The sequence below is a fragment of the Chiloscyllium plagiosum genome, chromosome 4 (assembly GCF_004010195.1).
Source record: "Chiloscyllium plagiosum isolate BGI_BamShark_2017 chromosome 4, ASM401019v2, whole genome shotgun sequence".
NCBI classification, from domain to species: Eukaryota; Metazoa; Chordata; class Chondrichthyes; order Orectolobiformes; family Hemiscylliidae; genus Chiloscyllium; species Chiloscyllium plagiosum.
Genome location: NC_057713.1, coordinates 70,517,987 through 70,539,803, shown reverse-complemented (window position 1 = coordinate 70,539,803; position 21,817 = coordinate 70,517,987). Strand labels below are relative to the sequence as shown.

Below are 21,817 nucleotides of genomic sequence, written 5' to 3'. Positions count from 1 at the left end.
CTTTGGACTGTGGGAGGAAACCGGAGCACCCGGAGGAAACCCACGCAGACACGGGGAGAATGTGCAAACTCCACACAGTCACCTGAGGCGGGAATTGAACTCGGGTCTCTGGCACTGTGAGGCAGCAGTGCTAACCACAGTGCCACCATGCCGCCCACAATGAATACTTTTCGTCAGCATTCACATTAGAAAAGGGCAATGTTAGTGAGAATACGGAGATACAGACTACAAGATTAGATGGGATTGAGGTGGACAAGGTTTTAGCAATTTTGGAAGATCTGAAAATAGATATGACCCCAGGGCTGGATGGGATTAATCCTCTGATTCTCTGGGAAGCCAGGGGGGAGACTGCAGAGCCTTTGGCTTCAATCTTTATGCCATCATTGTGGACAGGGGTAGTGTCAGAAGACTGGAGGATAGCAAATGTTGTTCCCTTGTTTAAGGTGAATCGGGACAACCCAGGTAATTATAGGCCAGTGCGCCTTACTTTGGTTGTGGGTAAGGTGTTGGAAAAGGTTATAAGAGACAGGATTTATAATCATTTGGAGAGGAATAATTTGATTAGGGAGCGCTAACATGGTTTTGTGAAGGGTAGGTTGTGCCTCACTAAACTTATTGAGTTCTTCAAGGTGACAAAACAGGTGGATGAAGGTAAGCCGGTTGATGTGGTGTCTATGGACTTCAGTAAGGCATTTGATAAAGTTCCACATGGTAGGTTATTGCACAAAATATGAAGTTTCAGGATTGATGGTGATTTAGCAGTTTGGATCAGAAGACCTGGTCGTGGTTGATGGGAAATGTTCATCCTGGAGCTCAATTACTTTGTGGTGTGCTGCAAGGATCTGTTCTGGGGACACTGCTGTTGTCATTTTTATAAATGGGCATAGCAGGGTGTGTTTGTAAACTTGTAGATGACACTAAGGTAGGCAGAGTTGTGGACAGTGTTGAAGGATGTGGTGGGTTGCACAGGGTCATAGATAAGATGCAGAGCTGGACTGAGAAGTAGCAAATGGAGTCTAATGCAGACAAATGTGAGATAGTTCACTTTAAGAAGTAACAGGAATGCAGAGTACTGCGCTAATGGTAAAATTCTTGGCAGTGGAGATGAACAGAGAGATCTTGGTATCTAGTGCATAAATCCCTGAAAGTTGCCACCCAGATTGATAGGATTGTTAAGAAGGCATATGGTGTTTTTGTGTTTATTGGTAGGGGAATTGAGTTTCGGAGTCACGAGGTCATGCTTCAGCTGTAGAAGACACTGGTGCGGCCACAACTGGTGTATTGCGTGCAGTTCTGGTCACCACATTATAGGAAGGATGTGGAAACTTTGGAAAGGCTGCAGAGGAGATTTACTAAGATGTTGCCTAGTATGGAAGGAAGTTCTTACGAGGAAAGTCTGAGGGAACATAATTGTTTTTGTTGGAGAGAAGAAGGTTTAGAGGTGACACCCGACACCTCGAGGAAGAACGCCCCATCTTCCGCGTTGGGATCCTCCAAACACAAGGGATCAATGTCAATTTCACCAGTTTCCTCAACTTTCCTCCCCCCACCTTATCCCAGATCCAACGCTCCAACTCCGCACCACCCTATCTGTCCGTCTTCATTCCCACCTATTCGCTTCACCCTCCGCTCCAACCTATCACCATCACCCCCGACCTTCATCTACCTATCACATTCCCAACTATCTTCCCCCTAGCATTACCACAGCCCCCTCATTTATTTCTCAGCCCACTTGGGCAACCCCCCTCCTACATTCCTGATGAAGAGCTTATGCTCGAAACATCAATTCTCCTGTTCCTCGGATGCTGCCTGACTGGCTATGCTTTTCCAGTGCCATACTTTTTGACATCGAGATAGACCCAGTTTAAAAATGGCTGCTGAGAAGACCTGGAAGCGAAACTCACCCCAACAGATTGGACCACCTAAAAATCAAGCATGATAGAACAACAGCGCTTCACGGAAGTCACACTGATGAAACATCTGCACAATAAACTAGCAGCTTAGCGAGCTAACCAACTACCTCACCCAATTTCCTGCACTTGTACCATATCCTTGTATGTTACGATATTTGAAATACTCGTCCGAATATTTTTTAAAGGTTGTGTTTTTTCTAGCCTCCACTACCTTCCCAGGTAGCGTATTCCAGATTCCCAACACGCTGTAATTGAGAAAAGTTTTATCCCAAATTGCCTCTGAATCTCCTGTCCCTTAGCCTAAACCAATGCCCTTCATGAGTGACCCCTCAACCAAAGGGAATTGCTGCTCTCTATTCATCCTGTCCATTCCCTTCATAACCTTATACACCTCAATCATATCACCCTTCAGCCTTTGCTGTTCTAAAGAAAACAGTCCAAGCCTATCTTGTCTCTCGTTATAACTCAATTCCTCCATCCCAGACAATGGTCAATTCTCTCTGTACCCTCTTTGGTGCTACTGCATCCTTCTGTAGTGGGTTGACCACACAATACTCCAGTTGTGGCATGACTACCTCTCTGTATACCTCCAACATTACCTCTTTGCTGTTATACTCTATGCCACGACTGATGAAAGCAACTATCTCAAATACCTTCTTAATTATTCCTATTTATAATGTCTATTTGTCCCTGCTGACTTCAGGGATTTGTAAATAATTACCCCAAGATCCCTCTGTTCCTCTAAGCGACCCAGTTTCCTGCCATCCATAAAATTTTATTTCTTCTTCCAAAGTGCTTAATAGGGGTTAAATACCATCTGACACTGGTCTGCCCATCAGATTAACCTATCAATACTTTTCTGCGACCCACAACCATTGTTATGAAGTTGAAGGAGTGTACTGTACGTTTAAGAGAGAGAGAATGTTGTTTTGCACTGAGAGCTTGACTGCACCTGTTATATGACTAGCTAGCAGTCTCAGAGTGTAATGGAAAATTGAAAATATGTAACATTTGGCTGTGTAATAGATATCTGAATTGATTGCTATTTTGACAATTCAAATTTAACCAGTTTAATTTATGTCCCAGGATACTAAAACACAATTGAGTTAGAAATCATTGTTTTTATCAAACTCAAACCAATGAGACAGTCCAATGTTTGCGGTGTTAAAAAAGCAGGCATTTTGAACATTCGACAGAGAGTGCCTTCGAGAGAGACTGCAATTCCAAAACACTCTCTATCAGAGGTACATTTTCATACAAAATGTCTTCACAGAAAAAAGAAAGACGACCCAGTGAGATCTTCAGCCAAAAGAAGACAGAAACTGAAGATGACAGCCTCTGTGTGGTTTTGAAATTAAGTTGATGCCATTTTAACACATGTTTTGTTAGAACAGTATATTGTTATAGAATGTCGTTTAGTGTTCACTTTTAGAGTTAAGGAATAAATTGATATCATTTTCTTTAAATAGTGGAAGAATATGAGAGTTCTCTGTCACTCATATTTTAACAAATTACAAGGCGTGGTAAGCTTTTCTATGTGTTTGGTTTAATTAGCAGAAAGGTTCATTGGCGTGTCATAACAGTTGGGGGGGCTTGGGTCCATGATTTGGACAGGTTTAGACAGATCCAGTCTGAGATTTGGACAGATTTGAACAGATTTAGGGTATGAAAGAGCCAGCAGATTTAAACACTTGCCGATTACTGTCCTAGGTCATTAAATAAATCGTAGGTGAGATAATTTATTTAATTTCAGTTACTTGTCAGTGGTTAAATTAAAAGGAGAGAAATGGCTCTTAAGATTGCTGAAGAGGCTCTGGGATTTGAAGATGATTCCCAAATTTGCCAAGAAAGTTTAAAAAGACAGAAAAAGGCCATAATTTTAGAATTAGCAAAGGGGTTAGAATTGGGTTTAACCAGGGACAAAAGCAAAGCTGAAATTGCAAGGGAGTTAGTCAAGCACTTAGGTGTGTCAGAAAAACATGCAAGTACAGTAGAATAAGAAAAACCTAAATTACAACTGAGGAAAGTGGGGGTCAGAAGATAAAGAAAGGGACAGAGCAGACATGAGAGAAAAGGGACAGAGAGAAAAGGAGAGAAAGAGACCAAAAAGGAGAGAGAGAAAGACACGAGAAGAAAGAGAGAGAGAGAGAGCAGAAAGAAAGGGAGAGTAGGTTCTTAGCCGAGCAATGAGAGAGTGAAGAGAAAGAGAATTTGAACTTCAGAAGTTGTGAATTAGTCAGGCCCAACAAGTTAACAGGATGGAGATGAAGAGAGAAGGTAGTGAAAAAAACAAATATGTTAAAACATTGCCACATTTTTATGAGAAAGATGTCGAAGCCTTCTTTATTTCATTTGAAAAATTGGCTAGGCAGATGGAGTGGCCAGAGAACTTGTGGGTAATGTTGATTCAGACTCAGAGGAATTAACAAATTGGATCAGAGCCCCAACAATTTTCTGCCTTACCTCCTGCAGCAGCCTGGGACACAGTTCTTTGAAGCCAGCTGATTTGAGAATTTACTCAGGGTTGTTAGGATATGGAATGCACTGCCTAGGGAAGTAGTACGAGCAGATTCCTTAGGTGGTGTCAAAAGGGAAAATCTACATAATCGATTGGCTTTAGTTCTGCATATCAGAAAGGGTACACTCTCAAATCATGCCAAACCCTTGCCAGTCAATAAATTTGTTTTGTAGGATGCACTTTACTGTCATTTTTTTGGACAGAAACAGCAGATAATTTAAAAACAGCAAGATTCAACAAATTATGGTGAAATGCATACACGATTTAAATAAAACAATATCCTAGATTTGGTGTTAAGAACAAGGGTGAAGATAGAAGTTTATTAAAAAAATGACAGGGAATTTGAGTATCTACACATGCACAGTAAAAGGTAGGAATCAGGAAGTTGCTGCCTTATTGCCCTGCTCCTTCGAAGGGCTCACCATCACTGAAAACTTAGCATTGAAATACATTAAAGGATTGAAAGTTGCAGTACTTGCCCACTTCACGTCCAGAAAATGTTGCATCTTCTCTGTACAAGTGTAACTGAGTTTTTAATGATGTGGAGGTGCCGGTGTTGGACTGGGGTGGACAAAGTTAAAAGTCACACAACACCAGGTTATAGTCCAACTGGTTTATTTGGAAGCACTAGCTTTTGGAGCGCTGTTCCTTCATCAGGTAGTTGTCAGCTACCTAATGAAGGAGCAGCACTCAAAAAGCTAGTGCTTTCAAATAAACCTCTTAGACTATAGCCTGGTGTTGTGTGATTTTCAATTTTGAATTTTTAATGATGTAGGAAGTCTTAATCACTGCACACAGCTCTCTTTCTCGCTGATAATCTAAGCACCCCTTATTTTGCTTTCTGCTCATGGTTTTAAGTTGAACTTATAATTTATAATTTTTTGTTTAGACTCTGTTATATGATTGACAAGCGGAGGACCAGGTGCTCAACAGGAGGAACAGCATCCAACAGAGGACACTGGTGAGAAGTGACCAACGAGGATTTTGGGAGATGTCAGCACAGTTACTATGACTGCTTGTTTTGAGTAGCAGCCCTTACCTTGATAGTAGCCAGGAACTGGAACCAGAGCCTGGACATTTCAAGCCTAGTTTCAAGGAGCAATCTTGCTTTAATCCATTACACGGGGTATATCTTGGGGGTTGCAGTTTATGACATCAATTTTTATTAACCAATTCAAACCAATAAGTAGTGGAATTTAAGCTGGTGGAATACTAGAACAGTACTGGAATTTAGAGTAGAACTGAAACTGTTTACAGAAGTGCCTTTGCATTTTTTAGTGAGAATTTAACACTAGGGACCATTTAGTTAGCTGTAAATTAATTTAATATAAATTGATTCTTAATTACATGGTTGCTAGAGGTTAAAAGTGGCAGTCAGTGGGGTAGTATGTTTCTCCTGTGGAATGTCGGAAATGAGTGTTAGCAATAGAAGTTTTAGAGACATGGTCACAGCCATTGTTCAGGCTATTCACTGCTTTAACACGTAAACTGTTTTGGGTGTGTGCGGGTGTGGTTGTGTGAGAGTGTGTGTGTGCATGTGCATGGATGGCCTAAAAAAGGATAATAACAGGAGCAGTGGCACCACAGGTGGCTCTGTTGTACACCAAGGGGAATCAAAGTGCAGGATAGCAGTAGTAACAAGGGACTCCACAGTCAGGGGTACAGACAGATGTTCCTGTGGCCACAAAAGACACTCCAGGATGGTGTGTTGCCTCCCGGTGCCAGGGTTAGGGATGTCAAGAGTGGGTGTAGGACATTCTCAAAAGGGGGTACAAGTAACCAGAAGTCATGTTATATATCAGTGCGCACTACATTGGCAGAAGTGTGACAAGATCCTGCAAAGGGATTTTAAGGAGTTAGGTCATAAGTTAAAAAGAGGGACTTTTAGGGCTGTAATCTCAGGATTACTCCCTGGGCCATGTCCAATGAGGTTCAGAATATGAAGATAGTACAGAAAAACGCATGGCTAAAGCGCTGGTATAGGAGGGAGGGCTTCAGGTATGTGGAGGAGAAAGTGAGGTCTGCAGATGCTGGAGATCAAAGTTGAAACTTTATTGCTGGAACAGCACAGCAGGTCAGGCAGCATCCAGGGAACAGGAGATTCGACGTTTCGGGCACAGGCCCTTCTTCAGGAATGAGAAGAAGGGCCTGTGCCCGAAACGTCGAATCTCCTGTTCCCTGGATGCTGCCTGACCTGCTGTGCTGTTCCAGCAATAAAGTTTCAACTTCAGGTATGTGGATCATTGAGATATCTTCCAGGGCAGGCAGGACCTGTAAAAGAAGGAGAGGTTGCTCCTAAACTGGAGGGGCTCCAATATCCTAAAAGGGGATTGGGAAGCAGCGCAATAGGTCCCCAAGTGAAATGACTGAGAAGGAGTTAGACACGAGTTAAGGCGAAGAGGAAGAACAGAGAAGGAGATTATTGAACATGGTGAAACTGGCAGACTAAAGTGTATTTGTTTTAATGGGAGGAGAATGACAGGTAAGACAGATGAACTTAGAGCTTGGAATAGCACATATAACTATGATCTAAATATTACAGAGATTTTGATGAGAAAGGTAAAAGGCAGGCAGCTCAACATTCCACGGTTTAGGTGAGAATTGAAAGGGGTGTACAAAAGGTTGGGGAGTTTAGTAAATGAGTAACGAGAATATAGAAGCTGCACTGAGTGCACATCCAGCAAGGCCATATGGGTGGAACTCAAATAATAGGAGGAGGGCAATTACTTTGATGGGGTTGTACCCCAAGTCTCTTAACAGTCAGCAAGTGATAGTGAAATAGAAATGTGGACAGATTATGAAAAAATGTAAAAACCACAAGATTATTATGGTGGGTGACCATAGCTTCCCTTCTATTGACTGGAACTCCATTTCTGGATGGGGGGAATTTGTTAAGTCCCCTGAAGGTTTCTTGAAGGATTATGTAAATACTCAAAATAGGGATGAGGCCATACTCAACCTAATAGTGGGAACAAACCTGCCAGGTGATTGAAGTTACAGTGGCCATAATTCCTTAAGTTTTAAATTACTTATGGATAAGGATAAGAGTAGTCCTCAGATGAAAGTACTAAATTGGGGGATGCCTAACAACCACAATATTAGGTAGAAACTGGGGAATGTAGATTGTGGGTAGCTGTTTTGAGGGTAAATCCACATCTGGCACATGGGAATCATTTAAAGGCCAGTTGATTAGCGTTCAGGAATAGCATGTTTCTGTGAAAGTGAAGGATAACGATGACAAAATTCAGGACCCTTGGATGATGAGAAATTGTGAGCTTAGTCAAAACAAAAAAGGAGGCATTTATAAGGTTTAGAAAACAGAAGACTGACAGAGCCATTGAACATAAAGAAAGCAGGAAAGAATAAGGAGTTAGAAGGGCTAAAAGGGGCCATAAAATGTCCTTGGCAAATAGGATTAAGGAATATTCCTTTGGTGTTTTATACATATGCAAGGATCAAAAAGGTAGTTTGGAAAGTGTAGGTCCACTAAAGGATAAAGAAGGGAATTTATGTGTGGGCCGGTAAAGTGGGGGAGGTCCTTAATTAATATATTGCATTGGTATTCACAAAGGAGAAGGACATGGTGGATAAGTCAGTCTACAGAGGGAAGATGCTGACATTCTAGGACATGTTGATAGAAAATGTGGAGATGTTGGGTGTTTTGAAAAGCATTACGGTAGACAAGCCCCCAGGACCTGATGGGATGTATGCCAGAATGCTGAGGCCTTGTATGAAAAATTTGTATCCTCTTTAGTCACAGGAGAGGTCCACAAGGAAAATACCCAATGTCGCTCTTTTGTTTAAGAAGGACATCAGGGATAATCTGGGAAATTAAACACCAGTGAGTCAGCAATGAGGAAATTATTGAAGAAGGTTCTTCGGGGCAGGATATGTTCAAATTTTGAAAAATATGAACTTGTTAGTGATCGGCAGCATGGCTTGGTGCAGGGAAGGCTGTGGCTCACAAGTTTGATTGAGTTTTTGGAGGAAGTGACAAAATCGATTGAGGCTGGGGCGATGGGTGTTGTCTACATGGACTTCAGCTAGGCCTTTGACAAGATCCTTCATGGCAGGCTGATACAGAAAGTGAATCACATGGGATCCATGGTGAGCTGGTAAGATGGATGCAGAACTGGCTTGGTCAAAGAAGACAGAAGTTGAAACTTTATTGCTGGAACAGCACAGCAGGTCAGGCAGCATCCAGGGAACAGGAGATTCGACGTTTCGGGCACAGGCCCTTCTTCTTTCTCCTCAAAGAAGACAGAAAGCAACAGTGGCTGGCTGTTTTTCTGACTGGAGATCTGTAGATACTGATGTTCTGCAGGGATCAGTGCTTGTACATCTGTTGTTATATGAATGACTTGAAGGAGAATACAAGTGGTCTTGATTAGTAAGTTTGCAGATGACACAAAGATTGAAGGAGCCTGTGGATAGGAGGATTGCCAGATGATACAGCAAGAAATAGATGGGCTTGAGACTTGGGCAAAGAACCAGCAGATGAATTTAATCTGGATAAATGTAAGATAATGCATTTTGGAAGGGTTAATGCATGAAGGAAGTATACAGTAAATGGCAGAACCATTAGAAGCATTAACCTACAGAAGGATCTAAATGTACAGGTTCACAGTGACCTGTAAGAGGCAACACTAATGGATAAGGTGGTTGAGAAGACAAATGGCATGCTTGCCTTCACTGGTTGGAATAAAGAATATGAAAACTGGCCAGTCATGTTGCAGCTGTATAGAATTTAGACTGGTCACATTCTTATCATTATACCACCGAAAGGATGTAGAGGCTTTGTCGAGGATAGATAAAAGCTTTTCCAGGACAGTGCTTGGTTTGGTATAAGTGATGAGGAAAGGTTGGACAAACTTGAACAAGGTTAACATCTCCAATCGAGGAACTTATTCGATGAGGTTCACCTGGCTGATCTCATTCCAATCACTACATCTCTACCCCTCTAAGGAGGCCTATTCTTTTCCCTATAGTTTCCCCAGAGCATTTTCACACAAGGTCTGGTTCCTCTGACTCCGCTTCGGATACTGCCTTGTAGTCTACCTCTCACGCCCACGGCATCTCGGCCAAAATGAATCTTCAGGCTGTAATGACATCAAGACTGTGATATCTGTCATATCCATCTCAGACTCCGAGGTTTCTTCGACTAGGCAGAGGGGTGAACTCACAGGTTCTGACAGCCTTGCTGGATGGTTTGATGGATCGGATATGTTTTGCTCCTGCCAAATTTGCAAGATTACAGCCTTCATTTGGTCCACATGCTCATTCAGGACCACCTCTCCAACCTGAACATTGTACATCACGGGACCTGGCCTCATCTTGACCATGTAAGATGGTCTAGAGACATATAAGATAATCAGAGGGTTAGATAGGGTGGACAGGGAGAGCCTTTTTCCAAGAATGGTGATGGCGAGCATGAGGGGGCATAGTTTTAAATTGAAGGGTGATAGATATAGGACAGATGTCAGAGGTAGTTTCTTTACTCAGAGAGTAGTAAGAGAATGCTTTGCCTGCAATGGTAGTAGATTCGCCAACTTTAAGTACATTTAAGTCGTCATTGGACAGGCATATGAATGTACATGGAATAGTGTAGGTTAGATGGGCTTCAGATGACAGATTGGCGCAACATCGAAGGCTGAAGGGCCTGTACTGTACTGTAATGTTTTATGTTCTATGTCTCTTAAATAGTGTAGGTTAGATGGGCTTCAGATTGGTATGACAGATTGGCGCAACATCGAAGGCTGAAGGGCCTGTACTGTACTGTAATGTTTTATGTTCTATGTCTCTTACTCATGCCCCTGGTTCGAGGTTTCGACGCTAAACTTCATCCTCTGAATTAAACTGTCTCACTCGCTTAGAGTTGTATATCCAGTATTAGTGTTCCTGATGTTGTTTCAACCCTGTACCTTTTCCAAAGTCTGTGAAAATCAGATTTAACCTGGTGTGGTGTCTTCTCCCCATTAGCAACTCTGCTGGAACTGTCCCTATAGTTGCATGAGGGGTGATCCTATAATCAAACACAAACTGGGACATTTTGGTATCAAGTGAAGTTGTAGGCTGCTTCTTTAAGCCTGCCTTCAGCTCTTTCCGTCAGACCATTGAACCATGGATGGTATAGAGCTATCCTTCCATGCCAAATGTCATTTGACTTTAGGATATACTCAAATTCCCTACTGGTAAATGATTGCCCAATGTCTGTGATAAACACCTCTGGGAGTCCATGTACTGAAAAAGTCACTTGCAACTTTTCAATCAACGTCCTTAAGTTTGACGAATGAACTCCGTGCATGTGCAATTTCTTTGAGTGGGCATCCACAATGACTAAAAACATAGAGCCCATGACAGTCAACGTGTAACAAAATCCATGGTTTACCCGGCCATTCTATAAATGTGGGGAGTTGCTGGTGGTAAGGATTGTCTTTACCGGCACTATGGGCATTGCCCCACCAAAGCGGCTATGTCAGCATCCAATCCTGGCCACTAGACATCACTAACATCTTAATTTGGAAATGCTTGGTGGAGTTCATCAAGTATCTGGCGGCAATCTTTGCTCGGGTCAATTATCCTTGCTCCGTATAACAATATGCCGTCATCAATGATGATCTAGTCTCACTAGGTCTGGATATTCTGGTTGTGATGGCCATTTTGTTTCCCCCATCACCACCAGTATTATAAAACATACATTGATCCCCTCTGAGAATGAAAACCAAAATATCCGAAGGGGAGCGCCTCGCCCTGCTTTTCAGCAACTTCTAGCAATTAAACAAGACACTCACATTAAAATCAACAATTAACAATTCATTTATCTAACTCCACCAGTGAACAAATGAACTAAACTATTAACCAATGGAAAAAAGCCCTTCTAATAGCTAACTATTCCCAAATAAAACAAGAATCTAATTATGTGCATGTCTTCTCTGTCATTTCTGTGCCTCCTCTGTCGTTCTTCTGTCAGGAAAAAATCCTCTGATTCTTATGTCTGCAATGCCTTTTTCTGTCTTTAAAGCTTTAACGGGTAGGATTAAGGAAAACCCCCAAGGCATTCTACAGTTATGTGAGGAACAAGAGGATGGCCAGTGAGAGGGGAAGGCCAATCAGGGATAATGGAAGGAACTTGTGCCTGGAGTCGGAAGTAGGGGATTTCCTTTAGTATTGACTACTGAGAGGGACCTCAACACGAGTGAGGACTGTGTGAAACAGACTGATAAGCTAGAAAGGTTAATGTTAGGGAGGAGGATGTGCTGAAAATTATGAAATGCATAATGACAGATAAATCCCCTGGGTCTGATGGGAAGAGATTGCTGCACCTTTGGTGATGATCTTTGTGTCCTCACTGTCCACTGGAGTAGTGACAGATGATTAGAGGGTGGCAAATGCTACTCCCTTGTTCAAGAAAGGGAAAAGGGATAACCCTGTGAATTACACACCAGTCAGTCTTATGTCAGTGGTGGGCAAAGTATTGGAGAGGATCCTGAGAGACAGGATTTATAATTATTTAGAAAATCATAGTATAATTAAAGTTAGTCAGCATGGCTTTGAGAGTGGCAGGTCCTACCTCACAAACCTGATTGAATTCTTTGAGGATGTGACAAAACATTGATGAAGGCAGTGCAGTGGATGTGGTGTACATGGATTTTACAAGGAATCTGATAAGGTTCCCCATGCTCATGCAGAAAGTAAGGAGGCATGGGATGCAGAGAAATTTGTCTGTCTGGATACAGAATTGGCTGGCCCATAGAAAATAGAGGGTGATGGTAAATGGAAAGTATTCAGCCTAGAGCTCGGTGACCAGTGGTGTCCACAGGGATCAGTTCTGGGACCTCTGCTCTTTGTGATCTTTATAATGATTTGGATGAGGAAGTGGAAGGGTGGGCTAGTATGTTTGCCGACAAAACAATGTTTGGTGGAGTTGTGAATAGTGTGGAGGACTATTGTAGGTTGCAATAGGACATTGACAGGTTGCAGAACTGGGCTGATAAGTGGCAGATTGAGTTCAACCTGGAAAAGTGTGAAGTTGTGCACTTTGGAAGGTTGAATTTGAATGCAGAATACAGGGTTAAAGGCAGAATACCTGGCAGTGAAGAGGAACAGTGGGATCTTGGGGTCCATGTCCGTAGATCCCTCAAAGTTGCCACCCAAGTTGATAGGGTTTTTAAGAAGGCGTATTGGTGTGTTGGCTTTCATTAGCAAGGGGATTGAGTTTATGCTGCAGCTCTACAGAACGCTCGCTAGACCACACTTGGAATATTGTGTTCCGTTCTGGTTGTTTCATTACAGGAAAGATGTGGAAGCTTTAGAGAGAGTGCAGAGGAGATTTACCAGGATGCTGCCTGGACAGGAGGGCATGTCTTATGAAGAAAGGTTGAGGGAGCTAGGGCTTTTCTCAATGGAGCAATGAGGATGAAAGGTGACTTGACACAGGTGGACAAGATGTTGAGAGGCATAGATAAAGTGGATAGCCACAGACAATTTCCCATTGTGGAAATGTCTATCACTCGGGGGCATAATTGTAAGGTAATTGAAGGAAGGTTTTTAAGGGAGATGTTAGAGGTAGGTTCTTTACAGAGAGTGTGGTGGGTATGTGGAATGGACACTTGGATAGGCACATGGAAAATAGTACAATGAAGGGTCTCTACGTTAGTCTGATCTTAGAGCAGGGTAAAAAACTGGCACAACATTGAAGGTTGAGGGGCCTGTTCTGTCCTGTACTGTTCTATGATGCTTGCTGTCATATACAGGTGGCTGAGAGAGTCAATTGGTCTCTCTAGAGTTAAGGACTCTTATCTCTGGCAGATGACAGTTAACTCTGGGGTCTTTGTCTAACTGTCCCGTCCTTTTATACTCTTGATGACAAAAATTTCTTACAATAGGATTAGTCCTATGTTGTGAAAGCCATCATATTTAAATTTAGTAGGTTTATGATATCTAGGTGCTTGGTTCAAACTGATGAGTTAAATTCAAAACTTGCTGTCTTGATTAAAAAAAACTGCTGGTTGGCTTGCTAACGGCATGGCCTTTCAAGACAAACGTTTCACTTCAGGTGCTCCCTGATCCTGCAAACTTAAAGCTGCTCATGGACATCTATTTTAACTCTAAGCACTGAAAAAAAGCATAATCTTTTAAAGAAACCATCCCTTTGCCCACCCCCCGTCCCTACCGACTTTTTACAATTTTACAAACACCAAATTCTAACTTCCTTTCTCCCAAACCACAATTACTCTATTCACTGCATAACACCAAGACAGGATCTTTTTTGTGTCCACAGTCTGATATTGTCAGTGGTGGCCGGAAGGGTAGCCATAAAGTTTAAAACCAAAGCAGACTCTCTTGTGGCTGCATGACCATATCCTCTTTACATAGCCCTAGCAGGGTTTGTGGTCCATTACTATTATATATTTACTTCCATAAAAGTATTAATGGAACTTTCTCACTGAAGATGACCGCCAAACCTTCCTTTTCTGGGCATATCTTTGTTTGACATTTGCCAAAGTCTGGGAAGCATATGCTGTTGGGTGTTCATCTCCGTTGAGATCGTATGCGATCGTAATGTGCCAAGACCTTGGCACATTAACTGCTTTTTCACTTCCTTAAAGTCTACATCTCGACTATGGGACCAATTACAAGACCGATCCTTTTTCAATTCCTTGTGTAAGGGTGCCAGGATGGATGCTTGGTTACGTATGAATTTTCTGTAATAATTCACCAACCCAAGGGAAGACCTAAGCTCCAGTTCAGACATGAGAGCTGGGGCACCTTTGTCTTCCAACTTACTTTGTCTTCCAACAGATGTAACCTGGTCTTGTCGACTCTGTAGCCCACTTGAGGTGCCTAGAACACACATTTGTCCCTTCCAAGGCAGACACGCACTTTGGAGAAATACTTAAGCACCATGTCCAAGTTCTCTCAATGCACTTGATTAGCCTTCCCAGTTATTAGCATGTCATCCAGATAAATGGTGAACTGGGGTAGAGCTTGTAAAATATTCTCAATCATCTACTGAAAAATGGTACAGGCTGATGATAACCCAAAAGGAAGTATATTGTATATTAGTACAAACTCTTCTGGGTATTAATTGTAGCGTACTTCTGGGAATCCTCATCTATTCGAAACTGCAAGTGTGCTTGGCTCATATCCAGCTTTATGAAGGGCAGCCAGTTTTGCGTACAAGTCCTCTATGGAGAGCTGCAAAACACAATTTACAATGTGTTTGAAATCCACAAAAAGGCAAACCAACTTGTTGGCTTCACAGATGGTGTGACTGGTGCTGTCCATTCTGCAAACTATTACATTTGATGTTTCCATCACTTTCCAGCTTCCTGATTTCTGCCTCTACTTTTGACTGTGTGGCAAATAGCACCAGGCAGACCTTGCAGAATAGTGGAACTGGTTCTTGATCAACATGTAAGGTAATCTTAGTCCCTTTCATAGTCCCAAGACCTTTCTGAAAATCTTCTGCATATTTAACTGGGACTCAGTCAGGCAGCCATTTTTAAATTGAAGAATGTTGAGCCAATCAAGTTGAACCTTTCTCAACCAATTTCACTCTAAGACTGGGCCTGAGCCATTTACTACAATCAGTGGTAATTGAACCAGCTGCTTCTCATAAGGCACTGGAACTGAAGTTGTCCCTTAACCTGCAGTAGTTCCTCGGTATAGATTCACAGGCTGGCCAAAGTCTTGCGCACACTTAAGGATTGGAGAATGAATCTTGGTAAAGACTGGTTCTGCAATCACTGATACAATATCAACCTCTATTAGAACTGGGTGACCAAATAAACAGATGTTTATTTTGAATGGTTTGATTTGGATATTGCTGAGTAATCTTAACTGTTTCAAACCAGTTGGAGGTGGACTTTCCAGGATGTGCAGTCTCCTGGGTACCAGCCTATGAGTTATTTTACTCAATTTAAGTTTGGTGGGACTCTTTTGCTGTTTCAAGTCTGCTAACTGCCAGCAACTACAATGGCCTGCCTGCACAGATCCTTGAGAAAAGATTAATCATTTGGCCAAGGCTTCAGTTTGTTTTGGGTTTGGCGTGGGCTGACCTAAAGTCCCTCTGTTCAGGATATGTCCTGAGTAAAGCTAAGTAATTGCCTTCACTCAAGTAGTGATCCCCAAGCTCAGTCAGTCTGGTGAGGGTGTCCCCATTCATCAGAATAATCTGTAACTCAGATGCTCCACTTGCAGCATTTTCGAATGACAAAGCCAGTTGCACTGCCCGTTTGAAGTCCAGCTCGGCTTCAGTTATTAGATGCTTTTGCATGGTCACATCATTAATTCTACAACAAGTCTCTCAGCATCTCATGTGGGTTAAACACATACCTCTGGCAGTCGTCTTAACCTCAGCAAAAATCACAATATGGATTTCCTGGTTCTCAAACTGCCAAGTAAAACCAATAGTTTCAGAATTAGATGTGGCTTGGGGTTGTAATAATCCTCGGCTAAATCCATCAATTCTTGAAAGCTTTGAATATCCAGCCACTTACAGTAAATTAGGGTTTTAATAACTGAAAAAGCTGTGGATCCACAAGCAGTCAGGAGAATTATTTATTACTTTTATCTGCCACAATGTAATTTGCTGCTAAAAATAATGCATTCTTTCCACGTACTGGGCCTGGTCTTCGACGGCAGGATCGAACTAGTCAACCTTCCCAAATAGCAGCATGTTTCCAGAAATACTTACCCCAACTCAATGGCAATTGTTGCGAGCAAATCGCTTCAGGGGCGCGTTTTCCTCTTGTCGCCACTGAAATAACTCTATGAAAGCCAATATACCATCACTCATTCACCCTTTATTTACATGTGCATAGCACACGACACTGACCCAGCTAGCTCAGAGCCGACTCCTGAAGTGAACAGAAGCCTGACCCTCCTGTTTATATCTGTCAGCCAGGATTCCTTGTTTGGACCAGGTTAACAGCCCCAATCAGAGAATTTATATTCTGAGAGGTCCACCTGGCTGATCTTGTTCCAATCACTACAATACTCTTAATAAATTCAGATCACCACATCATCCTTTAATGAGACTATTGCCTTACAACCCTGCCACTTATTTGCTGTTGTATGAAGTATTGCATAAACATATAAATTATTACACAAGTCCAAACGGACTTCTACCCTGAATTCAAATAGTTTTTCTGATCTTCAGCAGGTTAAAAGGATTGATTAGATTAGATTACTTAGTGTGGAACCAGGGCCTTCGGCCCAACAAGTCCACACCGACCCTCCGAAGAGCAACCCACCCAGACCCATTCCCTTACATTTACCCCTTCACCTAACACTACGGGCAATTTAGCATGGCCAATTCACCTAACCTGCACATTTTTTGGACTGTGGGAGGAAACCGGAGCACCAACGATTCATTACAATGTAGCCCTTACCTTATTCAAATGTTCAGGAAGCTGTTCATCATAGTAATCTCCAGTGATTACTGTTATAGTAATTGCGTTGGACAGCGGTTTAAATTTCAGAATGTCTCTAATAAACAAGAATTGAACAATATAAAGGTGAAGCTTCTCCAATAAGGATACATAAATAGCTTACAAAAGTAAAATACTGTGGGTGGTGGAATGCTCGAGAAAGTCAGCAGATCTGGTGAGTCCAAGTTCTGAACTGAAGAACAGTCATGCCAGACTCGAAACATTAACTCCATTTTGATTTGATTTGATTTATTGTAGTTACGTGTACCTAAGTATACTGAAAAGCAGTACAGGCAGAACATAGCAAACAAGGACATACAGATCATAGGCTGCTTAGACAGAGTGAGGCATACAAGTCACACTGCACAGGTGGTGTGCAAAGCAAGATTAACATTAGCAAGATCAACATGATTTGAAATTAGAGCATTCATTTAGCAGGCTAATAATGCTGGGGAGACACTGTTCTTGAACCTGTTCGTGTGTCTGTATTCAAGCTGTTGTATCTTATGTCTGACAGAAGAGATTGCGGGGGAGCATCACCAGTGTGGGAGGGGTCTTTGATGATGTTGGTAGCCTTTCCGTGGCAACAAGTAGTATAAATGGAGTTCATGAATGGGAAGTTGGCTGGGCTATGCACACAACCTTCTGTAGTTTCTTCCGATCCTGGGCAGAGCAGCTGCCATACTAGGCAATTATGCACCTAGATAGTATGTTTCTTATGGTGCCTCAGTAAAAGCTGGTGAGGTCTTTATGGACATGCCGAATTTCCTAAGCCGTCTGAGGAAGATGAGTTGTTGTGTCTTCTTGACCGTCGCATATATGTGGGAAGACCAGGACAGACTATCAGTAGGAACTTGATTCTCTCAACTCTCTTAACTTTGGCTCCGTTGATGTAGACAGGGGCATGTTCTCCTTCTTTCTTCCTGACGTCCTTGATCAGTTTTTTTGTTTTGCTGACATTAAGAGAGAGCTTGTTATTACTGCACCACAACACTAAGCCCTCCATCTCCTTTCTATATTCTGACTCATTGTTGTCTGATAGCCATCCCACCATGGTAGGATGGCTGTCATCAACAAACTCGTTCGGAATTTGGTGACATAGTTGTGGGTGTACAGGGAGTACAGAAGGGAGTTGAGAACACATTCTAGGGGGGCTCCAGTGTTGAGGGTTATCGTGGAGGAGGTGCAGTTGTTTATCTTTACTGATTGCAGTCTATGGGTCAGGAAGCTGAGGATCCAGAAGGCAGAGCCGGGACCTAGGTGTCAGAGTTTTGATATCTGCAAGGGATTATGGCATTGAAGGCAGAGCTGACGTCAATGGATAGGAGGTCTTTTGCCCAAAACGTCGATTTTCCTGCTCCTCGGATGCTGCCTGACCTGCTGTGCTTTTCCAGCACCACTCTAAACTAAGCTTCGTCGATGAATAGGAGTCTGACATAGGTGTCCTTGTTATCTAGATGTTCCAGGGATGAGTGCAAGGCTGGGAAATGGTATCTGCTATTGTTTCACTAGTAGGCAAATTGCAGGGGATCGAGGCAGACTGGGAGGCCATGACCAACGTCTCGAAGCACTTCATGATTATGGGGTCACAGCCACTGGGCGGTAGTCATAAAAGTACGTTGCATGTACTTTCTTTGGGATTGGGATAATTGCGGTCTTCTGGAAGCAGGTGGGGATTTTGGCTTGTAGGAGGGAGATGTTGAAGATGTCAGTGAATACCTCCCCCAGCTGGTCCGTTTCGGATCTAAGTGCACAGTCCCCGTCTGGGCCCGTCGCTTTCCTTGGGTTGACTCTCAGGAAAACCGAACGGATGTCTGTAACAGTGATGGAGAGAACAAGTCCATCTGGAGTTGTAGGGGTAGGTGACATTGCGCCACTGGCATTCTGCTCGAACCGAACATAGGAAGCATTGAGCACATCAGAGAGAGTTATGTTTTTGTCTGCTATCTTGCTCTGCTTCATTTCGTATCTTGTTACATTGAGTTGGCATTGCCTAGCGGGTATCCATATGGCTGGTTTGGGCCTCTAATTTGGTCAGTACTGCCTCTTGCCATCTCTGATAGCTTTGCAGAGGTCATATCTGGATTTTCTGCAGAGGTCTGGATTGTTCGACCTGAATGCTGCACACCTGGTCTTCAGAGTGGATTTCCCGGTTCGTTCAAGGTTTCTAATTGGGGAACACCTACATTGACTTCGTTGGCATGCAATCCTCCACATATTTGCTAATGAAATTGTGATGCGGTGGCATATTCACCTGGATTTTCCACTGAGTACTTGAATACAGTCCGGTCCATCGCTTCCAAGCAGTTCCTGAGACACTGTTCTGCTGTCTTGGACCAGCATTGTACTACTTTATGTGAAGGATCTTCCCGTTTCAACTTCTGTTTGTAAGCTGGGAGGCAGAACAGAGCGTTGTGATTTGATTTTCTGCTATCTAAACAGGAGATAAAGTGATAGGCGTCTTTGATAGTTGTGTAGTTGTGGTCCAGGATGTTCGATCCTCTTATGGGGCAGGAGACATGTTGGTGCTCTCCACTGATGCTGCCAGATGTGCTGAGTTTCTCCAGAATTCCCTGCATTCGTTTTATATAAATTTCTTGCCAGAAACTCTTCAGATTACAATGCAATATTTTAAAAAGGGAATAATTTCATAACCTTCTCTATCCTCCTTTCATCTGAGACCCTTGGAAAAATGGAATTCTTATTCTTAATGATTAGCTTTGTTTGGAAAATGAAATATTAGTTACTATTTCTTTTATGAAATGCAGAAAATATTGTTCTGAATATTAACTTTGCGATTGCACCACAAAACACTAACAAAAACAGTTCAGATTTACACACAATTACCAGAATTATGTTCCACCACAAGCTTTTCGATTCTTTAAAAAAAGGTATTTTCAATGTGAAATATTCAAATACATTGATCAGTCAATTTTCTATCTAAATGACATTATCGTTTTATGCCCAAATTCTTTCACTTAACACCATCAAGGCTTCACTGCACTTGAGACACAATACTTCAGAATTCTCCTTGCATCACGTAACTATTCCAAAGGCAAACATTTCAGACAAGTAAAATTTCATAGAGGAACCAAAAATTCAGTTTAAAGAGCAAGATAAAAGCTAGGAATTCTGCAATAATAACTCACCTCCAGACTCCTCAAAGTCTGTCCACCATCTGCAAGGCACAATTTAGGAGTATGATGGGATGCTCCCCACTTGTCTAGATGAGTGCAGCTCCATCAACACACAAGAAGCTCAACACTCTTCAGAACAGAATGGCCCATTAACTGGCACCAACTTGAACATTTATTCCCTTCACCATTAGCACCATAGAGGTAGTAGTGTGCACCACAGAAAAGATGCACTGCAGCATCTCACCAAAGATCTTTTTACAGCACCTTCCAAACCCATGATCTCGATCACCTAGAAGGGCAGATGCATAGGAGCACCAACGCCTGGAGGTTCTCCTTTAAGTCACACAACATCTTGACTTGGAGCTATCTCACTGATCCTTTATTGTCGCTGCACCAAAATTCTGGAATTACTTCTGCTCCCTAACAGCACGGAAGTGTACCTTTACCACACTGACTACAGTTGTTCAAACAGCAGCTTACCACCATCTTTTCAAGGGTAATTAGGGATGGGTATTAAATGCTGGCCTAGGCCATATCCTGCAAAGAAATGAAAAATACGCCCAGATGCAAAATGGAAAGGAGCTTGAATTAAGAATAACAAGTAATAAGATCCTTAGTTTTTCTGTTGATCATGTGCAACACTGACATTGATTTCACAAAAATATATCTACACCAGCAGATGGATTTTCACCAACAGTAAAATGTAGTAGAAAATAAGACTTCACACTGGGAACAGTATTCTGCACTATTCTTTCTGAGAAAGTTTCTCCCTTTTTTAATGTCTTAAAGGACTGTTAGCTCAAACATTAATCAAGAATCAGCCTCACTGAGCCTGCATTTTCACAGAGGTTTGCACTGTAGCTAAAAGTACACTGAATCATTTTACTGAAATAAAAATCCACCATCTGCCGTGGTGGGATTCGAATCTAGGTCTTGGGATTAACAGTCAGCAATAATATCACAAGGCCGTCGCCTGCTCCTATATCTGCAAACACAGCTTTCATTTCATAGATTCTTGCTGGCAGGAGAAAGCGGGTGAGATGTGATTCACAAATGTGGGAATCCTGAACCCAGCAGGATCATGTGAACTCAGTACAGACTTCAAATGGACCGGTTTTTTGCTGAATTGAGGAAATGTAATGCTGTAGAAATATTTCAAATCCTGCTCTGTAAATACTGCCGGAAAAAACTGCCTGCTCCTTCTTGGAGTTTTAAACAAGGCTCACAATATAAATAGCTGTTCACTGACAAAGGGAAAGAAGACACTGGTAGAAGTGGTGTATAGGCTACCAAACAGTAGCTATACAAGCCAACACAGGGAAACAATAAATTGGACATAATGAGTACCAAACATAGCAAGTCCATTAATCATAGGTAATATCAATCTTCATGTAGATTGGATAATTAATTTGGCAGAGGACATCACGAGGAAAAATCCATAGAGTGTATCTGGGACAGTTCCAGAACTAGAGGACATAGGTTTAGGATGAGAGGGGAAAAATTTAAAAGGGACCGAGGGGGGAGCAACTTTTTCACGCAGAGGGTCATGCATTATGGAATGAGCTGCTGGAGGAAGTGGTGGAGACTGTACAATTAACAACATTTAAAAGGCATCTGGATGGGTACATGAATAGGAAGGGTTTAGAGGATATGGGCCGAGTGCTGGCAATTGGGACTAGATTAGGTTAGGATATCTGGTCAACATAGATGGGTTGGACCGAAGGGTCTGTTTCTATCTGTACATCTCTATGACTCTAAGAATATATGGTGGATCCACAGAGGGATCAAGCTATTTTGGAACTGGTGATTTCTAAA

General features: G+C 42.3%; 1 protein-coding gene across 5 annotated transcripts in view; it reads right to left on the bottom strand.

The window, feature by feature from the left end:
• The window catches only part of si:dkey-122a22.2, a 218,872-nt gene that overhangs the window by 16,784 nt on the left and 180,271 nt on the right, over window positions 1-21,817 (bottom strand). For 2 of the 5 annotated variants that reach the window (XM_043688407.1, XM_043688409.1), the window contains one exon: window positions 16,827-16,923. The exons of 1 other annotated variant lie outside the window; for it this stretch is intronic. In XM_043688407.1, the coding sequence (XP_043544342.1) occupies window positions 16,827-16,923 (97 nt within the window). Of the gene's footprint in view, window positions 1-14,526; window positions 14,629-16,129; window positions 16,204-16,826; window positions 16,924-21,817 lie in introns of those variants that run through there. 2 more of the 5 variants (XM_043688410.1, XM_043688408.1) reach the window with 2 other exon arrangements.